Raw genomic sequence first — 15,186 nt, 5'->3', positions numbered from 1 at the left:
ATGGATAAACAATGATTCATCGTTTTCAAGACACAAGTCTTTTTCTTGTTAAATTTATTCCTGGGTACCACAATGAAATACCACTTCAAACCTACTACTAGGATGGCTTTTACTAAAAAATAGTAAACAAAAACAAATAAACAAAAAGGAAATAAGCTGTTGATGAGGCATAGAAATTGACTGGAATCCCTGTGTGTTGCTAGTGGGAATGTAAAATGATTCGGTAGTTAAGGAAAATAGTTCGGTGATTCCCCAAAAAGTTAAACATGGAATGGCCATTTGATCCAGCAACTCCACTTCTAGGTAGATACTCAAAGGAATTAAAAGCAGGGACTCCAACAGATATTTGGATGTCAACAATCACAGCAGCATTATTCATGAGCACCAAAAGGCAGAAACAACCAAAATAACCATAAACAGATGAGTGGATAAACAAAATGCACACGCAATGAAATATTCTTCAGCGACAGTGAAACCTAAGGAAATTCTGACATTAATGCACTGCTACAAGAAAGACGAGGCTTGAAAGCACTATGCTGAGTGAAATAAGCCAGACACAAGGGGACAAATATTGTAGATTCTACTTACGAGAGTTACCTAGAAGAGGAAAACCAGAGACACACAAAGGAGAACAGAGGATCCCAGAGGCAGGGGGAAGAATAGCTTCCGTTTGAGGTGATGACAGAGTTCGAGAAATAAAGTGATTACTGTTGCGCATGATAAATGTGCTCAGTGCCACTGAACCGTACACTTAAATGGTACGTTTTATGTTGTCTATGCCTATTTCGCCACAAGAAAGAAAAACACTGCCGAGAAGAAAAAAAAGTGAGTGAATATGTTAAATGAAAGAAGCCAGATACAAATGTCTCCTACCTTACAATTCCATTTAAACAAAATTCTAGAAAAGGTAATGTTATGGTGACAGACAGCAGAAAGTCGCCAAGTGGAGAGGTGAACTGCAAAGGGACAGGAGGGTGACTGTGGGGTGCTGTTAATACTCTATATTCCGACATGATGGTAATGGTTATTATACAACTAATGTCCAAACACAGCAAACCACGCCTTTTTTTTTTTTTTTTTTTTTTTTTTTTTTGCTTTTTAGGGCCACATACGTGGCACATTGAAGTTTCCAGGGTAGAGGTCAAACTGGACCTACAGCTGCTGGCCTACACCACAGCCATAGCAACTCAGGATCTGAGCCACGTCTGTGACATATACCACAGCTCATGGTAACTGGATCCCCAACCCACTGAGTGAGGCCAGGGATCGAACCCGCATCTTCATGGACACTAGTGGGATTCATTTCTGCTGCACCACAAGGGGAACTTCCCAAACCATACATTTTCATTTCATGAATTTTACTGCATGTCAATTATACCTCAATAAAGTTCATTTAAAAAGTCAAATAGAGAGGCTTGAGAGGTCTAGAATTATGTAATCACTTTAGGCCAAAAAGAAACCTAATCCTTGAGTATCCAAGGTCACAAAGCTAGCAAGGCAGGATTAGAATTCAGTTCTATATACACAATCCAAGGCTCTTTATGTCCTGTAAGATGACCCCGTGGTGGTGGAGGACGGTGGTGGGAGTTGGTTATATGGGTAATTCAGTACCTCCTGCTGGAATACAGATTTGAAACCCTTAGAGAGTTTTGAAGAATTCATGAAGGTACAGCAGAAGGTCATAATCGAAACATTTAGCAACAGATGTTCACTTTCTAGCAGAAGTATACTCACTACTTTGCAAAGAAACTGCTCCATTTACCGAAATTCCAACTAGTAAGATTCCTGTCCCTTTGGGTCCTGAACATAAGCTGCGCTCTGGAGCAACACCATAGGAGACTAACCACTTCTCCTTATGATCACCTCTCAAGTTCTTCAAAATCATAATCCTATGATGTTCTTATAAAATCTTTTTTAGTGGATCTAAAAATATACAAGGACCCCACAATCCTTCCTATACTGGCCATAATATAGTCTATATACATCTCATATGAGCTTATATCAACTAGACACAACACTATACATCTTCTACAATCTACTCAGAATTGGATTGGATTGGATTAGAGTTCCTGTCCTGGCTCAGCAGTTAACTAATGGGACTAACATCCATGAGGATGCAGGTTTGATCCCTGGCCTCCCTCAGTGGGTTAAGGATCTGGTGTTCCTGGGTGGTGTGGGTTGCAGATGCGGCTCAGATCCTGCGTTGCTGTGGCTGTGGTGTAGGCTGGCAGTTGTAGCTCCGATTTGACCCCTAGCCTGGAAACTTCCATATGCCATTGGTGTGGCCGTAAAAAGACCAAAGGGGAAAAAAAAACCCAAACAATCTGAATTGGATTATTAGTTTTCTTGAAGACTGTAGCTTTTGGGATTGAGAATGGGAAGGAGTCTTATTATATTATTGGTAATTCCTGATTCCCTGTAGTTTCTCAGTTTTGTTACATAAAGCATCACTAAACCATATCTAACTTTTAAGCTTCAAGGCAAGTCTAGTTTTTTCCTATGAAATAATATTTTATTTAGTTTCTTATTCTGAATAGACTGTTTAAATATTTCGAAACCTTGACTCATCACCAACATATTAGCTACATTCCTAAAATATTTCACGTATAAGATTCTCAAACATACCTGTATATGAAGATTTAAATAATAAATATTTAAAGCACAGGTTTAGGAGAGGAAGACCTCTGAGAGACATCACTTCAACATGAGCAGTTCTTTTGATACAGTCAATCACCCACAAAGCCACTCAGGTTTACTCTTTCTCTACTCTGACGAGAAAGGTATCGTGAGACAATACCAAGTAACTTGTAAAACTGCACTGAGCACAGTCTTTATTATAGAAACAAAGTTACTTTGTTACAATCTATATAGTAAGGTACCTTTTAGTGAGTAAAGCAATTTTTCTAATTGTTCACAAACCAGATGTTCCAGGGATTTTTAATGAAGCATCATCAGAGATAGAGCCACTGTTGCTTAACTGCAGTTGCCAACCTCAAAGCTTTCGAATCTCTTATTTTCTAAAATTCTTTTAAAGCAGTAATATTCCTAGGAACATCTTGCAAGTTATTTTAATAGCTAGTGATATCCACTTTACTTTGAAACTGGAAATTTAACCAAGGCTCTGATACTTTCACCTATTTTTGTGCATTACTGCCTCATACGCCTGCTGAACAGTATTTCAGTCTAGGAGAATGGCTGTTTAGTGGGAAAAAAAATGGAAACAAAATGGAAGTAGATTTACTTTCTACTTGTATCTTAGCTCCGCACTATGGGTCCAGCTTGTGTTGAAACAGAGACCAAAGATTCTTTTTTTGTTACACTTAACTATTTTCAAAAGCTTCAGTTCATTCTGTCTGTTTTCACTTGCCCACCAAGATTTGTTGTTATAAATCAACATTCTGTATTTTTTTTTTGGTCTTTTGTCTTTTCTAGGGCCACTCCCACGGCATATTAATAATTTATGATTCTAATGTAGAGTGTAGTTTATGCTAAATGCAAACGTAATACTTATCTTTCCCAATAACAAAATCACATTATACTGATAACTCAGTTGAGCGACCCCTCAGTTCTATTTTTTATACTTTTATGCTTTGATACTAGTGACATTTCAAAGGCAAAACAAAACACCTGAGTTCCCATCTTTTTAGCGCAGTCAGCCCTCCACAGCCACAGGTTCTGCACCTACAGAGTCAACCAACCAAGGATGGAAAACGTTCAGGGAAAAAAAAATTGCAGAAAGTTCTAAAAAGCAAAATTGGAATTTGCCCTGCACGGGTAACTCTTTACATATTATTTGCACTGGACTAGGTATCAGAAGTAATCTAGAGACAACAAAGTATACAGGAGGATGTAGACAGATTAAATGCAAATATTATGCCATTTTACATAAGGGACTAGAGAGCATCCACGAATTTTGGTATCCTCAGCAGTTCTGGAACTGATCCCCTACAGAAAACAAAGGATGAATGTGTCCTTTTATCACTCTTCTATTCATTTTTTTGGTAACCATATTCAATTAGCACATACGAAAACATTTAAATTTTTTTTCAATTGCCACTTTCCTTTTTGCTTTTAGTTTTCTGATTTTCATACCCGAAGGATATGGTTTCTTATTTTTCTGAATGAAAGTAACACGTAACTCTGAGGTCATCTGTTTGCAGACTTTTACAGCTGTTTAGCACATCGGTGTCTGCCTACTCCTGTTACAATCCAACTCCTACCTCAAAGCAGAAAACTGAAAAACTGAAATGACATCTTTTCAAAGATAAACAGCTGGCTTTTCTTCTTAACCATCATATTCTTGATTGAGAGCACACTAGTTTTTTGTTTGTTTTGTCTTTTTGTCGCTTTAGGGCCGCACGCACAGCATATGGAGGGCCAGGCTAGGGATCGAATAGGAGCTACAGCTGCCAGCCACAGCCACAGCCACAGCCACAGCCCCTCGGGATCTGTCTGCAACCTACACAACAGCTCACGGCAACACCAGGGAGCAAGGCCAGGGATAGAACCCTCGTCCTCATGGATGCTAGTCTGGTTCGTTAACCACTGAGTCACGATGGGAACTCCAAGATCACACTAGTTTGAATTTACCAATGGCAAATAATATCTAAGCTGCCAAAGAGGCCGGAGGATAGCTGTACCATCAGTATTCAGTACTCTAAGTTAGTTAACATAGTATTTCAAAAGCTCATTTAACAACTGCTCATCTTTTTGACGACTTCTCTCACCTTGAAAAAAGCTAAGCATGTAACTGGACCCATATTTTAATGTCTTGATAATAGGAAGACTATACGAGCTCATAAACCACTGTATGATCAATGCTTTAAATTAAATAGTTACATATCTTTTATATGTTGATAAGTACCTCATTTGCACAATATGAAGGCTAGCAGACGATTTTAAAATTACTCTTTCATGAAACAGATTTCTAAAACCTGAAAAGTACATATGACATGCATCACTTATTTTCTGTGACTTAAAACATAATGTAAGGAAAGAAAATGTTACCTATTTCTAACAAAACCGTGTAGACAGCAAAAATGTTAGAACGAGGAGTCTTTAGGCCACAGTACGACCCCTAAGTGTTACAGAACATAAAACTGATTAATTTAAGAATTTAAAGTAGAAAACAAAATTATTTAAAAGAAGAGCACAGAAGCTGTGCTTAAAAAAAAAAAAAAAAAAGTTGAAAGGAAGGGGATGAGAAAGGTGAGAAAAAGCACTCCCGGACTCCTTACCCATTGCTGTTGGTGCTGGAGCTTCCTGATGGTATTTTCAGCTTGCTCCAGTTTAGCACTGGCCTCATCACTCTGCTGTTTGATGGTGGCCAACTCCCGTTTTATGAGGTAGTTTTCCTCAGCCTCCTGGGCTCTTGTCACTTGTCCCTTAGGACATAATTTTTGTGTGTGTAAAGAAAGACTGTCTCTGTGAGGTTTAGTTACTTACTTTGAAATGTTAAAAAAATAAAAATAGTCACCTCAGAACAGAACAGCCTAAGTAATTATTAGCCAGCAGCTAATTACTGCTCCAGCAAATACTGGGAAACTAAATGAAAAATTCATCTGACAATCTTAAGAACAATTCTTCTGTCAGTCAACAAAAATTCAGTTCATGCAATATTATTGAGTTGTACATGCAGGACTAATATTTTCAATGAATAGTAGTTAATTCTCCAGAATCCAATGATTGGCATTTTGGGATAAATACTTTAAAATAAGGTTAGCTTTAAAACGTGCAAAAGATGCTTATTTTAATAAATGATAACACACTGTTATCAAAAATTAAGTTTATACCCACACATACCACCCCAAAACATTATTTCTAGGAAAATGCATGTAAGACTGCATGCATTAAAATATGAATTTCTAGGTTTAGGACTTTCCTTAGATGTTAGAGAAGATGCTTTAAAAAAAAAAAAAAAAACTATACCTGTATCAATCTATCTGCCAAGGAAGCACTTTCCTATAAAAGGAAAAATTCAGATAGAAATATAAGAGAAGGAAATAAAATAAAGGTGATAAAAATTAGGAATAAGAAGAAACAACACATACCCAAATTCCACCTACTTTTCATTGTAATTAAAATGGACATTTAGATTTTAAAACCTTTTTATTGTATATATTTTTATTCTGAAAAGTATATCAAAATAAGGATACACTGCAGAAAATCATCAGCTTCTACAATACCAAACACAAATCCCATGAGGTTTTTCATCATTTGGGACAATATCTTCTTTTTAAAGCATACTTTAAGTATTTTTAGAGTCAGCCCATATTGCCAAACCACGCACATGAAAGGAGAAGGAATTTGAGTACACAATTCCACTTATAAAGTGTGACAGCAATTTGTGCAACAGCAACTTCCAAAGAAGCAAAGAAAATATGACAAATGAAATTAATGAGCTCAACCGTTAAGCTCCAGCAATAACTAAGTAAATATTTTAGTTATACACTTTAAATTGATACCTACTTATTTACAGAATTCTAACTGGTAAAGGACATACCTAGGCTATCTATGCCAATAAAAAGGTACTTAATTTTCTAGAAGCAAAATTCAAACTTAACACTTTCCAACAGTGCCTGTATCATTCTGCAGGTTCGATGACATAAAAATGCTTCTTCTCTGAAAATGTCTTACTCCAAAGATAAAAGACCACTTAAAAAGATGTATATTTTACTATAAATTAAGTATTTAGTAGAAAAAATATATAAAATTAAAACTTAAAAACAATTAAGCTCAACCTTTTTGCAATCACCAAAAAAGTAGAATTATCCTCAAAGCAACTCTAATGAGGTAAAGAAAATGCATCCTTAATATAATGTACCTGCAATTATTACACAACAAATCAGACGTGTGTAATAACGATCCTATCCTTGTGCCTTGCGATTTGATGTGAAACCATCAATACTTTCAAACAAAAGACAAATGTGCAAATAATCTGTATCTTCATTCATTTCTTTCTGAAATACTGACCTATAGATTTTCAGGAAAGATTTTAAGATATTTGGCAATATCACAAGGAGTATTTTTTTTAAACTACTAATTCTCATCTGTGGTAAAAAGAAAAAAAAAATCAAAAGAATTTGTGAATTAGCAGAAAAGAAAATCAAGGACTTGGAGAAAAGACTTGTGGCTGCCCGGGGGGAGAGGGAGGGAGTGGGAGGGATCGGGAGCTTGGGGTTATTGGACACAACTTGGAATGGATTTACTTGGAATGGATGCTGCTGAGTAGCATTGAGAACTGTGTCTTGATACTTATACTGCCATAGAACAAAGGGTTGGGGGAAAAATGTATATATGTAAGAGGAACTTGATCCCCAGGCTGTACAGCAGAAAAAAATTAAATAATAAAACAAGAAAAAAAAAAAGAATTTGTGAATTAGGATGTTTTTCTTTTAATAACCGAAACTCTTGGGCTATACTTTTAATACACAATACATTTTTCTTTCTTTTTTCTTTTTTGGCCACACTTGCAGCTTACGGAAGTTCCTGGGCCCAGGATCTAATCCAAGCCGCAGTGACTTCACTGCAGCTGCGGCAATGCCAGATCCCCTAACCCACTGCCCTAAGCTAGGGAACAAACCCATGCCTCCACAGTAACCTGAGCCACTGCAGTCAGATCCTTAACACACTGCACCACAGTAGCAGCCCCTCAAAAGACTCTTACAGCATCAGAAACAAGACTACAAAGGACATTACATCAAAAGCACAGTAAGAAAAACTAACGCAAAATTTCCACTTTGCCCAGTTATTTCATATGAAACAGAGAGGAAGAGGTAACAAGTAGTATTAAGATAATTCTAAGAACCAAAAGTTTAGGCATAATTCTTGAACTGAAAAAAATCAACATTACGGAGAATTTTTATATAAGAATCAGTCAGTCATTTTGCCTAAACCGAAGCAATCCGAGGCCATAAAGAAAGCATCGTCATATTTAAAATATGGCTAGACAGTCAGGGAAGTATTTGAAAGTCAGCTTTAAAATACTATACAGAATGGATTCTTAGGTTACCCCTAAAGAATATATTTTTTAGAGATTATGAAAACAAACAATATCCACATGTTACTCAAATAATAATCTTAGTTTGGAACTTTAATCTTAAAGTTCAAGGGCTTGTAATGATCAATTTTTATTGACAATTTCGTTAAGGAGTACAAGCTACGCAAGCTACACCGTTAACACTATAACTTCAGAGACATGTGCTAGATTTCTTAAGCCTTTATTTAAAATAGAAAAATATATTGTGCATTCAACAGAAGCTTGCCTAAATAGCAATTTACTTACTTTTTCTAATGTTTCAATGCGCTGTTTTAGAAGTCTATTTTCTGTGCGTAACCTCTGCAGAAAAAGAAAAAAACAAACGAGGTATGCAAACATTCCTGAAAAGGAAAAATGACACCTAAATCATAGTTCATAAAAGGTACCACCTTTTATAAATGGGAAAAGAGTCTAAAGAATGGCTACATTATAATCTGCAAAACTCTTAAAGGCTGAGAGCGAGAACAGCGCGGCAAAGGAAACGAGCACGTTTATCATTCCGGCTGTGACTGAATTTTAAATACAAGCTAGAAGACATACAGAAATAACCCTTCTTTTCTGTACCTCACGTAATGACTCATAGCCAGTATTTTCTTACATGTCTTAACAGCCCCATTATAGAAGATTATCTCCTTCAAAGACAAATACAAATAATATTCAAATATCAAATAAACCAGACAGGTGCAAAATGCATGTTCATAGGGTTAACATCAAATGGTCAGTTTAGAACTAGATCAGCCTCCATTTATAATGTGTTGTATATGCCAAGGTGCAAAACTTCATTCAGAAAATACAGAGAATGAGTTGTTTTCACCAAATGCATTATTTATCATGAGTTGTTTTAACCTTAAGAAAATTACTAGAATTTTCTTATAGTTAAAAATAAGTTTAAAAAAAAATTTTTTTTTTTGGTCACACCTGCGGCATATGGAGGTTCCCAGACTAGGTGTCAAATGGGAGCTGTAGCCGCTGGACCACGCCACAGCCATAGCAACACCAGTTCTGAGCTGCATCTGGGACCTATACCACAGCTCATGGCAACACTGGGCCCTTTAACCCACTGGGCAAGGCCAGGGATCGAACCTGTGTCCTCATGGATACTAATCGGGTTTGTTTCCACTGGGCCACGATGGGAACTCCATAAAATAAGATTTTTTTTAAAAAAAAAAACCCTTTACCTAATTTTTTTTGTCTTTTTAAAGGCCAAACCCACAGCATATGGAAGTTCCTGGGCTGGGGTCAGATCACAGCTGCAGCTGAAGGCCTACAGCACAGCCACAGCAACAAAGAATCCAAGCCTCATCTGTGACCTATGCTGCAGCTCACGAAATCACCGGATCCTTAACACACTGAGCGAGGGCAGGGATCCAACCCACATCCTCATGAATACTAGTCAGGTTTGTAACCCACTAAGCCACAGTGGGAACTCCTTTACCTAACTGTTTACTGTCCAACTTCCAAAGCCCATCAAATTACCACTATTAAGTTTTTTTTTAATTAAAGTATAGTCAATTTGCAATGCTGTGCTAATTTCTGTTGTACAGTGAAGTGGCTTAGTTATACACATATATACATTCCTTTTTTTTTTTTTTTTTTTTTTTTTTTGTCTTTTTTTGTTGTTGTTGTTGCTATTTCTTGGGCCGCTCCCGCGGCATATAGAGGTTCCCAGGCTAGGAGTCGAATCGGAGCTGTAGCCACCGGCCCACGCCAGAGCCACAGCAACGCGGGATCCGAGCCGCGTCTGCAACCTACACCACAGCTCACGGCAACGCCAGATCGTTAACCCACTGAGCAAGGGCAGGGACCGAACCCCCAACCTCATGGTTCCTAGTCGGATTCGTCAACCACTGCGCCACGACGGGAACTCCCTACATTCCTTTTTTATATTCCTTTCCATTATGTGCTATTAAGTCTATAACACTCTACTTTAAAATATCATCTCCTTTTTGTATATTCCACCAACATAAATGACCCCTTCATTTTGCCATCATTATAATTTCAAACTCTCTCTTACCTTTTTGGACCAATTTGCTCCAGAGCACAATCCAGCCTTCTTCCACCCTACTTTCTTCCTCTAAATTCCTACTAAAAAAGTCTTCCTCAGAAAAATTCTCCTAGGAGTTCCTGTCCTGGCTCAGTGGAAGTGAATCTGACTCGTATCCATGAGGGTGAGGGTTGGATCCCTGACCTTGCTGAGTGGGTCAAGGATCTGGTGTTGCAGTGAGCTGTGGTGTTGGTCACAGATGCATCTCAGATCCCACACTGCTGTGGCTGTGGTGTAGGCCAGCAGCCACAGCTCCAATTCAACCTAGCCTGGGAATACCCATATGCCACAGGTGCAGCCCTAAAAAGACCCCCCCCCAAAAAAATTATCCTATCAATTCAATCTATTATTTTGCCAGTAAAGGCTAAAATATAGTTTATATAACATATAAGTCTCTGAAAAAAAGAAATATAGGCTACAGCTCCGATTAGACCCCTAGCCTGGGAACCTCCATATGCCGCGGGAGCGGCCCAAGAAATAGCAACAACAGCAGCAGCAACAACAACAACAACAAAAAAGACAAAAAAAAAAAAAAAAAAAGAAATATAAAAGACTATGAATTATTGTTGTCTTATTAAGTGGACCACAAATTAAAACAAATAAATCTTAGCGTTATTACACAGATACTTTATAAATTAAATTTTCTTGCTCTAGTCACGAGAATATATTTAGATGATTTAGGGTTTTTGCCTTTTTCTAGGGCCGTACCTGCGGCATATGGAGGTTCCCAGGCTAGGGGTCTAATCGGATCCTTAACCCACTGAGCGAGGCCAGGGATCAAACCCACAACTTCATGGTTCCTAGTCGAATTCGTTAACCACTGCGCCACAACAGGAACTCCTATTTAGATGATTTGAAATAGTTATCACTTTATATGTGATTTCAGACTACAAAATAGTGTGAGAAGGACATGTTTCTCATTTTTTGGTTACTCATATTATGTACAGCATAGTAGTCTATGCAAATAAGCAATTATTAAATGGTATTAAAGTATGGAAAGCCAAAGGAAAAAAAAAAACAGCAGCATTTCATCTATCTTAAAGACTGGGGAAGGGAGTTCTCTTGTGGTACAGCTGGTTAAGGATCTGGCATTGTCACTGTAGTGGCCTGGGCAGCCGCGGTGGCATGGGTTCAATCCCTGACTGGGAAACATCTACATATTGTGGGCATGGCCAAAAAAAACCTAAAAACTGAAAAAAAAAAAAAAAAGACTGAGGAAGTTAAGTTCAACCAGATAATTGAGTGAATAAAGTTACTTACCATAGAAATAACGCTAAAATAATAAAATTTAAATCTAAAAACACTTACCTGGATTTCCCTTTCCATTCTCATTGAATCTCCTGAAATTTTGCTATTAATAAAAACCTAAATTCATTTTTCCCCAAACACCTACACAAATGTCTTCATACCACTTTTTCAATAAATCATCAATTCCTCATTTGTGTGATATCGACTTCATGATGAGTTGATAACCAGACGTGTCAGTTCTTAAAGACTGCTTCAGGACCACCTACACAGCATTTTGCCAAGTAGAGCTTTGTAATCACTCTTAACATCTGGTAGAGCTAATTTCCTCCACTCTTACATTGTTTGTTTTGTTTTGTTTTGTTTTATCCTCCCCAAAGCTTGACTACTAGTAGACTACACTAGTAAAGAAACCAGGATTTGAAGTGAGCCAGGTTTAGGTTTAAATCCTCACGCTGCAATTACACCTGCGGATGTCATTAGAATCTCCATTTCCTTACCTAGAAAATTGGAGTAATAAAACCTACAGTGACGCTGGAAGAATTACATGAGACAGCATACTGCCTAATACATACCAAACAAACGGTTAATGATAAGCATTGCTCATAATTTTACAGTTAGGGCGTGAATATTATTTTTCTACTTTTGCTAATTTTTTTTACAATTATTCTTTAGGGTTTTTTATTGCTCTGGAATATCACAAGGAATTAATTAGATTGGAATTTATGGAGAAATTCCTAACTTTACATAACATGTTATTTTTGTCTCTCCCTGTTATTCATCTTTTTAAAACACCTTTTGCAAAGTTTTTCAGTGTTTGTTAGGTTTCACCCTATTTTTTCATCTAGGTTATTCCTAAGCACCCTTTCAAAAAAATTTCAAAAGGAATTTCTTTTTTCTAAGATATTTTTGAAATGTTTATTGCTGCTATATAGGAAAGTTAATGACTAAATTCTATCACCTGACTAATTCCTCATTAATTTTTAAGTACACTTATTTTTAATCGCATTTTCTAGAGCTAATTAAAAGTGTTTTCTAAACTTTAAAGTAAAAAACCACAAAGAGAAAGAACAATAGGCACCTACACTTGAAAAGAGAGAGACTTTTATGGCATGGGGTAGATACTGTAAGTATCTGTTAAATGAATGAATTCTTGAATAAATTCTGCCACACTGACTTTTATTAAGCAGCCATTCCTTTTTTCTTTGGTCTTTTTAGGTCCGCCCCTGAAGCATATGCAAGCTCCCAGGCTAGGGGTTGAATTGGAGCTATAGCTGCTGGTCTACACCACAGCCACAGTGACGCCAGATCCGAGCCGTGCTGTGACCTACACCACAGCTCATGCAACGCCGGATCCTTAACCCACTGAGCGAGGCCAGGGATTGAACCTGCATCCTCAAGGATACCCACTGAGCCACAACGGGAATTCCGAATTCCACCATTCATTTTTTAATGAAAAGTTTGTAATGCCACAGAAAAATGGGCATCCAGGTCCTTCTTAGGTCACGATTCCATAAAGTCCTTCTGAGAGAGCAGCGCAGTATATTACGCTGAGAAGCACATGGGTCTTAGATGAATACAAGGCAAAGTTCAAATTCTTGACTTCTACCATTTTCTACCAGTGTGACCACGAGCATACTATTTGAGCTTTCTGAATCTGTTTCTTCAGAGAAAGATGAAAAACCCTTTCATACGGTTATTGGAATAAAAGGAGATAATGCATGTATATTACCCTTCATATATTAAGGGTTGAATTAACGTGTCAGTACTAGTACTTCATACTGATTGTTCAATATAATTCCTGGATGACTTGGACAATACATGTTTTCTTTTTTAATGCTAGGCAATGAAAACACAGGTGTTTTTATATCACTATTAAGTTTTTAGCATATCTGGGATATTTTATAATTTTTTAAATAAGACAAAATATCTCTAATCTGACCCGAAAGCAGTCATCAGAGTTTCTAACTCCTCCTGATTTGCAGGGCTTAAATCTCTATGCCCCAAACACAAATTTAAGTGCAAATATTAGGTTGTTGATTCATGTGTCCCTCCTAAATAGAAGAGGGGGTAAAAGTTCTTCTTTTTCAAAGATCTGCGTTTTACCCTAATATAAGCTAGAATTTTGGTATTTCTTACCTCCTCCCCCTCAGGTAGAACTTCAAGAGATTGGAATAAGATACTATAAAGATGTTTCTAGTAGCAAAAAGTTTCACACAGTAAAACTTAAGATTCCCTGTATGAAATCACTATCTCAAAGTCTTCGTACAACACTTTCCGAGAAGGGATGGAAAATACTTAGAAGTCACATCTTGATCAGGGAGCTGACAGATATAACTCTAACAACAGAGTTCACTGACCCAAAAGTCAAACCTTAAAACACATTTCACAACATCAAAGGCTGATCTTTCACTTCTGTATCAAAAATATCAAATAATTTACTCTTTGTGTAAAGAACAGTATGTATAAGGCTCTCTCCCTGAAGGCTTCTGAGGAGGACCAAAGCAGGCAGGTCCTGGTTTATTTTCTTTGTCTTTTTAGGGCAGCGCCTGCAGCATATGGAAGGTCCCAGGCCAGGGGTCGAATCGGAGCTATAGCTGCTGACCTACACCACAGCCACAACAACACGGGATCTGAGCAGCATCTGCAACCTACATCACAGCTCATGGTAACACTAGATCCTTAACCCATCACTGAGCGAGGTCAGGGATCGAACCTGCGTCCTCATGGATGCTAGTCAGATTTGCTTCTGCTGAGCCAGCTTGGGAACTCCAGGAAGGAACTAGCTTAACAGACCTCATTGCCTTGTAAAAGGGACCGTGGGAGAGGGGAAGGGGAGAGAATAAGGAAGTGGCATTTCCCCACGCAGAGAGAGGCTCAAATAACACATGGCCAATTAACTGTAAACCAGGTGGTCTTCTGACTGTGACTGAGATGCACCGCCAGGCCCAACTTAAAAACTGGACATATGCAAGCATAAAGCTAAAAAAGTACAGCTACACAAAAACTGTTCTGGCTTTGTCCTTTAGGGGGCAGGAGGAGGAAAGAGAGATGAAAATGGTGTAAGAGTCAAAAAGAACTATGTGGAAACAAGAGTTTATGAAAGGAACTGTCTCTGAGATCAGCATACTTCCTTTGTGTTTCACGAAATTTTTAACTTTTTTTTTTCAGATTCTTCTCTATAAACAACTTTGTCATCTGTTTTTGCCCATGACACATGGAGCCAGCATTCAAAAGTATTTTATCAGGTCTATGATCTATAACTTTCCCCAAAAAGCAATATTTGGAAAAAAAAATGCAAATATAGGCTAATGTCTGCTAAATCTCCCTGAAAAGGCCTATTGGTATTCCTACATTCATGTGACTTAATCTTAGAAAAAACTTCTTCAAGACCAAGGATTGCTCATAGAACTGTGATTTTTTTTTTTCCAACAACAAAGCATGGTGAAATGAGCAGGATGGCTTCCCCATCCTCAGATTCTTGATTTGCAGTCCCGAACATTCGTGGTATGCGATACCCCACACTCTCTCCCCACTCCTCAGGGTGACGTACTTTTTACGTTCAGTAGTTGAAGTGGACGGTATGAGTTAATGCCACCCTTACTCATGGCACCTAAAAGAAAAGCAAATGGTAGATGGAGCAGCAGCTGCGTCACAGAATTTTAAAAAAAAAATTTTTTTAAAGAGGGGAAAAACATCCACAAGGGTATTTTCTTTCTCTCTCTCTCTCTGAAAAATGTAAAAGACTCTATTTCCACCTGAAGGTGAAGAGGTGACAGAAATGGAAGCAGAACATCTCTAAAGGGGAGACAGAGTTGATGAGAGAGAAGAGACTGTCCCCCAGAAGGCTTTTGAGCAG

The 15,186-nt window shown here is 37.7% G+C and overlaps 1 protein-coding gene across 14 annotated transcripts in view; it reads right to left on the bottom strand.

Annotated features, from left to right (window-relative positions):
* The window catches only part of EVI5 (ecotropic viral integration site 5), a 232,808-nt gene that overhangs the window by 95,934 nt on the left and 121,688 nt on the right, over nucleotides 1-15,186 (bottom strand). For 9 of the 14 annotated variants that reach the window (XM_021090208.1, XM_021090210.1, XM_021090209.1 and 6 more), the window contains 3 exons: nucleotides 8,285-8,338; nucleotides 5,929-5,961; nucleotides 5,238-5,384 (listed from right to left, as the gene is read on the bottom strand). In XM_021090208.1, coding sequence (XP_020945867.1) covers nucleotides 5,238-5,384; nucleotides 5,929-5,961; nucleotides 8,285-8,338 — 234 coding nt within the window. The remainder of the gene's footprint in view (nucleotides 1-5,237; nucleotides 5,385-5,928; nucleotides 5,962-8,284; nucleotides 8,339-15,186) is intronic. The other 5 variants (XM_021090214.1, XM_021090213.1, XM_021090220.1 and 2 more) reach the window with 2 other exon arrangements.

Source organism: Sus scrofa, chromosome 4, assembly GCF_000003025.6.
Source record: "Sus scrofa isolate TJ Tabasco breed Duroc chromosome 4, Sscrofa11.1, whole genome shotgun sequence".
NCBI lineage: Eukaryota > Metazoa > Chordata > Mammalia > Artiodactyla > Suidae > Sus > Sus scrofa.
Note: the sequence above shows the minus strand (reverse complement) of the source record. Positions and strands in the feature narration are given on the sequence as shown.